Genomic DNA, 13,069 nt, shown 5'->3' with positions numbered 1-13,069 from the left:
CACCAAAAATGTACATAAAGAAATCTGAAATAAATTTCTATTTACAGTCTTTATTTTGTGTTCTTGCAAAATTACTAACAATGCAAAATTTCCTAAATCCGTGGAAACAACCTAATATATATAAATGTAATATTACTTACTGTGCCTCGAAGCTTTTCCAACAGAAGGTTCAGTTGAGTCTATAAAGGTTCAATGGATGAAAATGTGAGTAACTTTCACTAAAAATCAACTGCAATTCTATACACACGGCTGTATAGTTTTCATGCAAACAGTACTGCAGATTTTGACAAGCATTTACAGACATGCAATGTGATTGATTTGACTATGAAAGTACGCATTCAATATGTCATGACCATTAACACCAGATTACCCGAACATCAGATTAATTAATGATGTGGTTATGTTTCCAGAGAGCTCTCTAATGGCAACAGAAAAGCTACTGTGGAGAAATGTGAAAATGTGCCAGGTGGTTTCACACAAAGACATAGCAATAGACCAGGCAGGTGGGGGAAGAAGGTCAGTGGAGAAGGGTGAGAGCACACTAATAACTCTAATTGGTTTATGAGGTGACAGGTTGACACACTGCAAGTAACCCTGTGGTGCTGGCACTGAATCTTTCAGCCAGGCTTACCCTACAAACGCTTCAGTTTTTCATTCTTTCTACATCTATCTCAGCCACCGAACATTACTGCTTTTCTCAGGAAAAGGTTGAAGAAACAGGAGGAAGTCTAAGAGAGGAGGATGGAGAGAAGAGCAAAAGTTAGAAGGAAAGGAATTAAATCACCAGGAATGAGCTTTAAAAACCCAAGAAACAAAAACTGCAGGGGTCCCAAGATAAAGCTTTGTGGAACTTCCAAATTCGAGGAAAATCTGAAGTCTGTATCAGGAGTGCTCAATCTTGTATAGATTCGCCTTCCTGCAGTACTCAAATTCAACCCTCCAGAAACCCACCTGAACCAGCTAATCATAGTGTTAAGAGTTCACTTGAAAAATACAGGCAGGTGTGTCAGTGTGGGTGAAACCAAACTTTTCAGGAAGGTCAATCTACGGTTGCAAGATTAAGCCCCCCAGGTCGATATATTTCGAAGCCTTGGAGCTTAGAAAAAATATTGTCAGAACTTCATGCTTGTTAACTCCTATGACAAAGTGTGTTTCCCAGCCATTAGCTGAATGCAACTTCAATGCTGAAGGACAGCTTCACCTTGAATTTATTTCCCACACTGATAAAGCTGAGTTTGCCGGCCTTCTGCTTTGAGTCCTTGGAATTGGAGTTGTTCTCAAAGAGATTGCGGATAAACTTGTCCTTGGACTCGCACACCAGGTACTCCAAAGACATGTGGAGGGCGTCATTATTCTTCTCCACAAACTGGGTCTGCTCACACACATCATAAACACACACAGAGAACCCACAGAGCACAGTCATAAACACAAAGTTGACCACATACATACACACACTATTCAGAAAAAAATAAAATGTCACTGTCAGGCACTGATTAAGCAAAACATGTTAAACACTGTCATGAAAAAATATGTTCTGAGTAAACGGGAGCCTTACAGTTTCATAGCACACTGCACCAGCAAAATGTCTTATAATGAAACCTTCGTCGTCTCTCAGATTCCTGTGGATTGTAAGCTTTGACTTCCTGGGAACCTGAAAAAGCAGCCAACACAGAAATAAACTCAGCACGATCTATCTTGTAGTTGTAGTTATATTACTGCCATAATATATATCTGTCAAAATAGGGTTTTCATATTGATATACTTTTTAAAACATTTCAATAAAAAGGCCGCACAAACAAACAAACATTTTATATTAATGTCAACCGATATCATACTAATGTTGTTCAAAACTCATACCGGTTTGGAACAACATATGTCGTCTTTTTTTTGCTTTCTTTTGTGTGTACAGTACATACAAACACCAGTTATTTTGCTGTAAAAATGAATTTCTTAATGACCTAAGATATTCATTTTAGTTTTCAGAAAAAAAAGTGAGTTTATGGTCAAAACTAGTTAAAATATCTGTCAATGGGGCGGGACAAACTTAAATAAAGTTTAACACCTTATTAAAGTAATAATTCACCCAAAAATAAACATTCTGTCATCATTTATTCAGCCTTGTCAATTCAAACCTGTATGACTTTCTTTCTGCAGAACACAAAATATATATTTTGAAGAATGTTTGTAACCGAACAATGCTGGTACCCATTGACCTGCATACAATGTTTTGTGTCCATAAAATTGAAGTGAATGGGTACTGCAATTGTCCGGATACCAGCATATATTAAATCTAAATATATTATTTTGTGTTCTACAGGATTGAAATAGCAAGTGTGAGAAAATGATAACAGAACCGAGTCTTCATTTTCAGGCAACTATCTACCCTTTAAGTACTTCATGTTTATTTAATATGATTTTTATGTGTTAATATCTTGGGTAACTGTCCTTGTTAAATAAATGATGAATGTCTTGATTTAATATATTTTAAAATATTTGTACACAAAGACAAAAATACCAAGACATTTTTTTGCAGTGCAGAGAAAACCAAACAGTGGCTTACAGAGAGACGGAAATGATCTTTGTGCTTGCTGTGAATTGCCCCTGCAAAGTGTTGATCGCTGGCCTGGGGAAGCCGATTCTCCTCATCCAGTATGTCCAGGATACCCACCAACTTTGCTTCCACCAGATCTGCAAAACAACCCGATTCACCTGAAGCTTTGGCACTGATTACAGAAACTTTTCATAAAATGAAAGCAAGCGCAGGCGAATGCTTGATTAGCATATTCAATCCATGCAACGAAGGTATTATCCAAAGTAAGGCAGAACTCAACGAGTTTAATGGACAAATGTGAAACGTCCTTTCAGATAATCAGCACGAAGGCATCTGTCGTATGCATAATTCATCCGAGACGTGCGCGGATGAGAAAGGTGCGGACACAGGCACGGTCATGTTTTTGCATGAGCAGACACCAGGGTATAAATGTGAGGTGACTGATGAGAAGATACACAAGGAATAGACCTGTGTGTCCGCCTGGAAGTCGCAAGAACATGTGTTGCCTCACTGCTGAGAGAATGAGGAAAAAACAGAGCTGCCAAACGAAAAGCGCTAAACCGAGTCTTTCCCTTCGGAATATCTTTGACATCTGCGACGCAGGTGTGGCGTGCTAACTTCTGCACCGCACACTCTGTATTAAAGGTGTGATGGCATGTTAGGCCATCTGCATCTGCATAACACGACCGAGCTGTTCGGCTGGAGCTATGGTTGGTTTAACAAGGCAGTACATGGAAGATCTTCGTTAAGCCATAATGGATTAAAATACAAGCGGGCTAAAAAGATGAAAGGTCTGATACCTTAGCACAAAGTGTGCTCCGATCTCAGTGGACCGGGTTGAGATTTCACTGTGTTCCCTAAGATTGAATTCATTTACACTTTCTGAGGGGGGCTATTAGGGTCAGCCTGCGCTGTTTGAGACCGTATAAAAAAAACTAAAACAGTGCCGCCTTCATCTTATCTCCCAATCACTCTCCAGAGGGTCCGGGAGTGTGAGAGCTGTCCCTCCCACGATTCATTCCTCTCTTATCTCTGGCACCCAGCATGCATTTCTGCTTGAATATTTATTCAAGGTATGTATTGTCCAGAGAGTAAAAAATACAGCTGTCTATTTAATGCATTCATTTAGCGTGATTAATGCATAAAAAATGCGATTAAACAACAGATTTACAAAATCATTTCCAAAAAGGTTTGCTTTGGCGAACACAATGCGACAGAGCTTTTCTGGCCAAATGTTATATATGCGATGAATTCCTAAGCATATCACAAAACCATTATATAAAAACATTTTAAATGTCACCAAGATTTGTGTTATTGGTGCGTTTCGGTGTCGCAGACAGCTTTGTAGTTGTCCCTCGACAGCTTTCTGACATAAAAGGTTTCAACGACAAACTCCAGTAAAATTACAAGAACGTTTGCGCATTCAGTGCCACAAACGTTTCAGTAAGCTCGAAGAAAACTTTCTATCTGCAGACGACTTCATTATATTTAAAAAGATGTCTAGGGCCACAGTGCACGCCGTAATGAATGGAACAGAGGAAGGTCATTAATATTCGTAGCCAAAGGGACACTGACCTATGCAGTCCTGATTATCAACATAATGAACTTCATTTACTCCCAGGCCTTCCTTCTGATACAGCTCTTGCTCCTGGGGAGGAAAAACACAAGGTAAGTGTGCAGCTGTTCTGCTGAAAGTGGAAAATGCTTAACTTAATATTCTGCAATAGGAAGGTCTCAAAAGGAGTGAAATTGTAATCGTTAAATCTGAGTTTTTTAGCTGGCGCTGAAAGACAAATGCAGATCGAGTGGCGGTGTTGAAGTGTTGGTTTATAGAGCGGTATAGTGAGGAGTCGCTGATCAATACAATGAAAAACCCAATAGCACTGATGACTCACCTCTTTCAGTATGCGTTCATTAAAAAACTGCTGCAGCTTTTCATTACAATAGTTGATGCAGAACTGCTCGAAGCTGTTGTGCTCGAAATACTCTAAAGAGAAAAATAAAGAAGCAGTTTATGAATTATGTCCACTATTACAGAGACAATGTTAGTGAGAGTCAGTATCCTCGTATACAAGACATTTATTTCATTATATGGACAAGCCGATAGATACGGAGTTCAATCAATTATCATAAAGTCAATGAGTCGTATCCTGTGCTATTTTTATCTTGCTTTTAGCATTAACACACTATTCCAGGTAAAGATCAGGCTTGTTGACAGATAGCATGTGTGACGTGCAATGTGTTGGCTGTTAGAAATTCATGCTGCGTTCCAATTCGCATACTATCCGCCCAAAATAGTATTCGAAAATAGAATTAGTATGTCCCAAATCATTGTATGCTGAAATGAGTATTTCAAATGAGTACCCGGATGGTCTACTGTTTCCTGTAAAAGTTCGAAGTGTGAGTCCATGGACACTTAACGGCTGATATTACTCACAACTCGCCGCGAGAGGGGGCGGAGTTTAGTGACGCTACACTGCATGGAATCAAAGATGCTTCGCTTCATGAATAGATGAATAAATGTAAGTATACAGTAAAGATTACATGCAAAATAATAAATGAATAAATACTTAAATGCAAGGAAGAGCTGAATTTTGATGTTCGTGACAGTTTAGGATCACAGTGTCGTCTAGGCAACAACGGCCACTTCAGTTTCGCGTTAGTATGTCCGAGAGTGTGCATATGCTTTTCCATAACAATAACAGTACATATTTTAAGGGCATAGTATAAAGTAGGCGAATTGGGAGGCAGCAGATGTCTTTCCGCACCAAACATGAAAATTCAGCATGAAAGATCAGCACTAAGAAATAATAGACCGCATATACACAATATCAGATTTTCACTATAAAGCTCACTACAATTATTGTGGCCAAAATATTTACAATAACAATATTACCATCAATTATAAATGATTATTCTTTTTATATTAGAATTTTGTAATATTATTGTCTGCACTATGTCTGTTAAACACAATGTAAATGTAAATATGTGAGGTATTAATATAGTTCATTTACAAGTTAATAACAACTATTATCAACGATGTGACATGCATTACATACTGTATATTGTGACACCCCAAAAGAGGTTTTCTCAGACTATCATTGTCTCCTAGCACTGCACATTCGTACATTTACAAATAAAAACTAGCAAACCAATTATTTTCAGTAGTAAAAGAACTTCTTTTCAACCCAAATGATGTCTTTACATTTATGCCAGATGAACATCTCCGAAAAAGGTCAAATCTAAGACCACAATGAAAAAACAAACATTCTGCTTTAAGTTATAACTTTTCATCGAGCAAGTTAATAACAATGTGTTACGGTAACTACATGCAAAATACGAAGGCAAATTTTGTTTTCTTCCATTCAAGCACAAAAGATGTTCTTTGGTAAATTGTCAAATCATGCTGGGATAACCACGACCATCAGAATCTAAATGGATTTCCCCTCAAGCTTGCATGAAAAGCAGGACGTATTGAAATTCAAGGTAATTTTCGACTTTTAACGCAATTAGATGCATGGTTACAAGTGGTCTCAGATATTCGCCCCACCCTATAAAATACTATATCATCTCGCGCACACAGTATGAGTAATAACTAGTTGACATATCCATGTAAGTTTTATCTGACACATAGCCTCACCAAAGCCAGCGATGTCCAGCACGCCGATGAAGTTGGAGGACGTATCAAAGGGGAAGCACTGGTTGACCCGTTTGACCACATGATCAAAGAGCCTGCTGTAAACGGCTTTGGCGAGGGCATCGCGGGCATTGTTGGCCTGTTCCACCTTCAGAGGGACCCTGGAGAGGAGCAAAGTGGGGCAGGAGAAGTGAAAATCTGGGCCAGGGCTTCTGCTAATGCCACCTCATCAATACATGTCATTTCTCTTTAACTCCATCTAACACCGTGTCTTCACCATACGCAACAAGCGCGACAAGCGCAACATGACTACCTGCTTGTTCTTAATGGGTTTGTCGTGTCGCGCCACATCCAGTGTGGACAAAATGTTTTAATTATAATGCATTCTAATGTCTTTGTCGTTTCGCATCCGGTCTAGACACTGTGTAACGCTGCCCTTCTAAAACAGATAGTGTTTTACCACCCCAAGCAAATGTCTAAAAAAACAGGATGCTGAAAATAATTTCCAGTCAACATGTCATTTTTTACTCTCAATTTCATTATGATTCAAGACGCTCAAGGCTGCTGAAAAATTTCCCCTGACTTTATTTGACCTGACAATAATGTGCTTCTACAGTTATTCAAAGGGCAAACAAACATAATTAAGCTCTTTACCGCCTAACGTTTTGGCAGCTGTGAAATTGTTTGGTAAAAATACATCCGCAAGAGGATAATTAGATTTTTGCCTGTATTTATTTGGACAAAAGCAAATTTGGACAATCTTCCGAATGGTGCTGAAACGGATTTCGTGCTCTTTTCACTAGGTTTCTTTATTTTCAGAATTGACAATTACCAAAAGCACTAGGAGCCCACTATTCCAAAGAGTACATTTCATAATGTGCATAAACCTGTACAAAATAAATAAACCAGGCCCACAGCACTCTTTCAAGGCAAAATGTTTAACTTTTATTTCCCCTTTTCAGCTTTGTTGTTTATGCAACGTATAAAAATGAAAAGACTCAATGGGGCTCTTTAAGATGAATTACGTAATTAAACTCTAAACAGCAAAGGGAGCGGATAAATTCAAACTTGGTTTGTACCGGGTGCTTTGATAAATGCGCATACGCAATCCAAAAACAGCCTTTGAAATCCCAGTGACGCTGGAATACAAACACAAATAAATCTCTATAAAAGAATCCTATTAAAGCGCAGCAGCGCAGACACATGGTCATAATCACAAGACGCAGTGGCTACTCATGATCCTCCAGAGATGTAAGGATACCACCGAGCGTATAAGACTCCAGAGCTGAATGATAATGCTTTGTCGCTCGCCTCTCGACAGCAACATCCCGCTGTGGGAATACCTGTTGTGTGACTCTTATTGCCTGCGCAGTTAATAAAAGCTGGACCTGGCTTACAATAATCTCTAGCATCTCGAGATCGCTTTTCATTAACTTGCTTTTATGTCATTAGCGAATCCCCTCTGTCACACGCACGCCGCCCGCGTGCGCTCCCTCTGCAACTCTTTCTCAATGTCATCCCCTCTCTGTCGCATTTAACAGAATTTTTCTTATATCACAACAGCGCTCTGAAATTAAACTCTGTCAAGCGCAAGCTGCTGCCCTCTCTGGTGTTTGACAGCGTGAATTGCAAGGGTCACCATAGCCTTACTTGAATTTAGTACCCATGATTTTCCATAAAATGCATATTGCATGTGCGCGTGGGCTCGCATCTGTTCGCAGTAAAATGAAGAGGGCACCGAAACCTCGTGCGACTTGATTCTCATCACACCTAAAAGACCCCAGGCCACTCCCACAGACAAACATCAATTATTCATACAGCGCAAACACTCCCAGCCCAGCATCTGTGCTCAGTTAAATATGAATCCACAGAGCACTGCCCTATCGTTCAGACGGCCCAAAATATAAAAGCCCACCTGGCCCGACGCGGAACAAGGCGTCTGATTCAATCGAGGCAATCCAGTTTTTTCAATTCCGACTAGTTTAAAGCACAGCGCGACTGCGGTAATTGGACTGTAGGCTTTACGTGAGGGGAAATAGAAGAAGTGTGACTCTGTTTGACGAAGTTGCAATGCAAACTCGAGTCTTACAGCTCGCCGCACACAGACCGTGAGATTTCCCAGAAACCACGTCCTCCAAGGGGACCGGCAAGAATCTGCAAACGCTTGCCCTTCCGTAATCAATAAAGCAATATACATCCGTTTAAATCGGTGTTTCTCAACAGGGGTCCCCATCTGACATCCAAGGGGGCCTTAGATAACTAATAATAAAACATTTGACAAAATGAGTTTTAACCAACTAAAACCGAGATGTTTCTTATTGTTTGTCCATTTTTATATTGAAAAACACGTTTCCAGCAAATATCAAGCTTTGAAACATTTGATTGAGTTTTTGTGAGCGGGAGGGGAGCCTTTGAATATTGTTGAATAAAGTGGGGGCCTTGGAGTCAAAAAGGTCGAGAACCCCTGGTTGAAATGCAGGTTTAAACGATGACTTTCAATGGCGAGTACACTATTACGCCTGCTTAGCCAATTTATTCAACGCCACATTTGATTATACTGACCATATCTCTACTGGAAAAACTGCGATTAGCTATTTTCGTCTTTTTCTCTCGCCTGGGTGCAGCTGAACGAACGTTTCATAACTGTTGCGCGAATGCAGATGGGATGATGAAATGTAATACTAAGACATTTCGCAAGACAGGCACATTGAGATGTGAGGGAGTGAATGACATAGAGCAGGAATCTCGAGGGATCCTAACAAGCTTTCGGCGACAAGATTGATCATCCTCATTAAAAGGACCTAAAGAGACAAACTAAACAGAAAAGGGTTGACCACTCACTTGATGACTGTTCCTTTGGCGCCCCCTGCAGTGGTGAGCATGACCCTGGTGGTGAGGCTGACTCTCAGATCGTCTTGATCCAGGCCCAACAGCTCGGCACAATATTCCAGGGTCTGACTAGACTGCTTCTTCAAAATGCAGCCACCTGGCACCAAAAGAAAATATACGCATTTAATAACCAGTATGTATTTTTTTCATCAAACGTATATGTTATTTTGCACCAAAGCACAAAATACACACATTTGTAAACATTACAACAGGTCCCCGGGCACTCGCTCAACTCAATGTTGTATACGAGCTAAAAACGTTTCGACCAATCGCGCTCCTTCAATCTCCTATCGGATCTAAGACCCTTTCAAAAATGTGTTTGTACATAATAGTCTTCAGGCCTCCTGTAAGACCTCTATAACATTACGCTCCATGTTTTCCGGCTGAAATGCACCTCAGGATAGCGGTCTCATTGTGAGCGGCGAAATGGAGCAGGCCAGCACGATAGAAGGTGTTATACTTTCATCAGAAAAGGAAAACCAATCCTGATTTGAAGGAAAAAAAAACGTCTGGCAAAAGTAGAAAGAGGCCCAAACCCCTCTGATGAGATCTTCCGAGTTGGAGGGGTGTATGTTGTATGCACGTGTTATGTTGTGTGACGGTTTAATGAGCATCATCACATGGGCATGAGCTTTAAAATAATAAAACACTTCACACATCCACGAAAATTCACTCCCTGAGATTTTAAAGACAAAATTGCTTGCAAGAGTGTTGACAGCTATGTGGTTGCAGAGGAGTAAGACTCTAGGATATTCTGTCCATGTCACAAGTTGCGCTACGGAAATGATTTTAATACTTTAAACAAACCTCTAAGAGGTATATAATAGTAATAGTGATGATGAATAGTTTTCATCATTTTCGCATTATTTCAGTCAGACGCTACAGTCCTTACATGTTTAATTCAGATGTTGTAAATTATGTATTAAAGGGATAGTTCACGCTAAAATAAAACTGTCATCATTTATTCACCCTCATGTCCTTCAAAACCTAAATGATACTCTTTCTTATGTAAAACTCAGCAGAAGATATTTTGAGAAATGTCTCTGTTGTTTTGTGTCAATGCAAGTAGTCAATGAGGACCAATGTTGTTTGGTTGCCAGTGTTCTTCACTTCAAGCAGAATGTGTCTAGCATATATTGGATGACGTCTCTCGACGATTGTTCTAATTGTTTAAGTATTTATAAGTATATCGTGTCCAAACCAAGCGTGACATAATAAAGCATCAAGCGATAAATCCTGTCTCTTGAGTTTCGGTCCTAAACAGTTGTGACTGCACAGCAATTGATGCAAGACAAAACATTCTGTTTGGTTTCTATTTCTGCCACTTTATGCAAGATAGCCCCACCCCCAGTAAAATCTCAACGATCCAAAATCCCACTCCACATATTAAAATGTCAAACGTTCGATTTTTTCACTACACAGAGCCTTTTCGCTTTCAATAAGGAAACAAAATGACTCGGCCAGGATCTCTAATTAGGCATTTCATACTTCATAGGGTAAAAAGTGTAAAACGGTTATAAAAATGGATACCAGAGGTGCTGCCTGTCTCCTCAAAGTCGATATTGCCGAGATGAAGGACTCCAGCCACCACTTTGAAAAGATTGAGCTTCTCTGTGTCATCCAGGCCGATTCTTTTCATGGCTGCCACCATCCTGTTAAAGTCTCCCAGGTCGTCCAGTAAAGGGTCCGTCATAGCACCCGTCTTCGCATGCTACAGACACACGGATCTTAAGCACACACGGTTGCACCATCAACAACATCTGCACACTTCTCACACACCGCAAACACCACAGCTGTCACCCCAGAGGTTCGATCTGTATACTGGAGGATGTATACAGATCCAGATCTCTGACTAAAGAAAAGAAATATAACTAACCACACCTGAGGGTCAGAGTGTGCGAGCACATCATTATGATAGGGGATAGAACAGGTTTTGGTTGTTTTTCTGTCAACCTATACATATCCCACAAGTCATCATTTGGTGAAAACCTTTACTTTTACATTAAAATCGCATCTGCACATCGGCATATTCAAACTTTAAGGCCATTTACACGCGACCTCTTTAACTAAAAACTGAAAACTTTTAATGCGTTTTGGCTATTCATTTACATAGAAAACGAAATTTTGGGGACTGAAAACGCAAACTGTAAATGCAGATTTTTGATAACAGTTTTGATAACGCTATCGTGTGTACGTGAAACGTGCAAGAGAAAACACTTTTCCGTTTTTTGATCATGTAAACATACTCTCAGTCTTGCGTAGCCAAACCTTTCGGCGCTTTCTTTGGCCGAGGCCCGCCCAAGAGACCATATGACTGACAGGTAAAGCACCCAATCACATTACGTTTTGTGCCGAGTCATGTTTAGAGGCGTGGAAATGTTTGTGTCAGAATAATACGTATGTGCCATGAACTCTGCATACTTTAAAGAATTATGCATTTAGTCGTTAATCGTGATCATTTTTATAGCAACACGACCTGCAGAAGTGTTTCCAGAAAGTGTGCCTTATGCATCAGACGTTTAGCCAACGGTTCGCAGCTGGTTAGGACAAAAACTTAAACAATGTCCTGCGACGTTGCATCGTGTCTGGTTAGGACACATTTTGATGCACAAAATTTGAAACGCACACGTGCATAAGATTAGAGAGCAACGATAGAAGGAAATGTTTTCCTTTCATGACTCTCTGAAGCTTGAAATGTATCTGTTCCTCACACAAAGCTACTGTATCGTATGGCTTAAGAACACTTTTTAGGTAATTTTATGATGTAATGTTGTCCTTTTCTGAACTTAACAGCCTCTGTTTTTATGATATAAAAAATAAAATAAGTGTATTATCACAAATTCTTCTGTTTGTGTTTCCCGGTTACACAGATCTCTGGTCCAAGTGGAATAAGCGTAAACGTAATATCATAGTTTCATAAGTCACTCATGTACCGGTTGTCTCCAAAGACTCAGCACTTTGCAACACTCTGACCAATGCTGGAGCTTAATAGCCATATAAACACTAGCCCCCTTTCCAAAGTCACTTATCCGACAAAGAAAGCACCACGCATACAGTATAAGCTCACAGACCCATGCACGCCCTCAAGCTCAATGTCATGCATAGAAACTAAAAAAGAACATAAGCCATGAAAAGCATTTGGAAAGTTGTCAGACTGATAAAACATCACCTTCTGGTCCTGAATTATAAAAAGATGGAGGGCGAAGAGACACAACATTTGATTAGAAAACAAAATGCAAAAAGAGAACACTAGATGTTAGAAGAACTCACACTCTGTTCCAAACCCTATTGATATGGATAATGGGAAAGACTCACAACAATACAATACAATACTCCCTAAAAACACATCCAAGGTAACAGACAAGAAACTATGGTAAAAGTTTACAGGTTGTATTATTTAATGATAGATAATGCATTGGTTAACATGAACTATCAATGAACAATACTTCTTCAGCATGTATTCATCTCAATTAATGTTCATTTCAGCATTTACTAATACATGTTTAAATTAAAAGTTGTGACTGTAATCCTTGGTTAATGCATCATAAACTAACATGAATACTGTAATAGTATTGATATTAACTAACATTTGCATTTACAAATACAACCTGAGTGTAAAGTGTTACCAAAACTATTTTTATAAACTATTTGAAATAAAAATGTCTAAATAGTTGTATTACTATTAAGTAAAAAATGTAATATTTGTGAGTGCTAAATATTCAGTGTTGTTAGGTTAACAACTTTTAAACTTAGCACATTGTGCCAGATACTCACAAACAAATGCCACAAAATCAGACATGTCGCAGCTGGTTAGGACAATTACTCTAAATAATGGAAAATATACTTTTTCTAATGTGATGCGACGTTGCATCGTGTCTGGTTAGGACACAGTGTGATGCACAAAATTTTAAGAATGCAGCAAAGTGCATTTGGTTTTGGAACAGAGCTCAAGTAAAGACAAATCTCTGTTGATTTAAGAATATTCATTTCAA

The 13,069-nt window shown here is 39.4% G+C and overlaps 1 protein-coding gene across 1 annotated transcript in view; it reads right to left on the bottom strand.

The window, feature by feature from the left end:
* Positions 1-13,069, bottom strand: part of myo6b (myosin VIb) — a 52,091-nt gene that overhangs the window by 23,388 nt on the left and 15,634 nt on the right. The window contains exons 11-19 of the mRNA XM_079458811.1: positions 10,608-10,788; positions 9,030-9,174; positions 6,192-6,349; positions 4,447-4,538; positions 4,127-4,199; positions 2,561-2,688; positions 1,556-1,651; positions 1,202-1,372; positions 141-179 (exon numbers count right to left, since the gene is read on the bottom strand). Of these exons, the coding sequence (XP_079314937.1) occupies positions 141-179; positions 1,202-1,372; positions 1,556-1,651; positions 2,561-2,688; positions 4,127-4,199; positions 4,447-4,538; positions 6,192-6,349; positions 9,030-9,174; positions 10,608-10,788 (1,083 nt within the window). The remainder of the gene's footprint in view (positions 1-140; positions 180-1,201; positions 1,373-1,555; positions 1,652-2,560; positions 2,689-4,126; positions 4,200-4,446; positions 4,539-6,191; positions 6,350-9,029; positions 9,175-10,607; positions 10,789-13,069) is intronic.

Source organism: Barbatula barbatula (assembly GCF_947034865.1).
Source record: "Barbatula barbatula genome assembly, chromosome: 6".
In the NCBI taxonomy this organism is placed as follows: Eukaryota; Metazoa; Chordata; class Actinopteri; order Cypriniformes; family Nemacheilidae; genus Barbatula; species Barbatula barbatula.
This window is presented reverse-complemented; position numbering and strand designations above follow the sequence as displayed.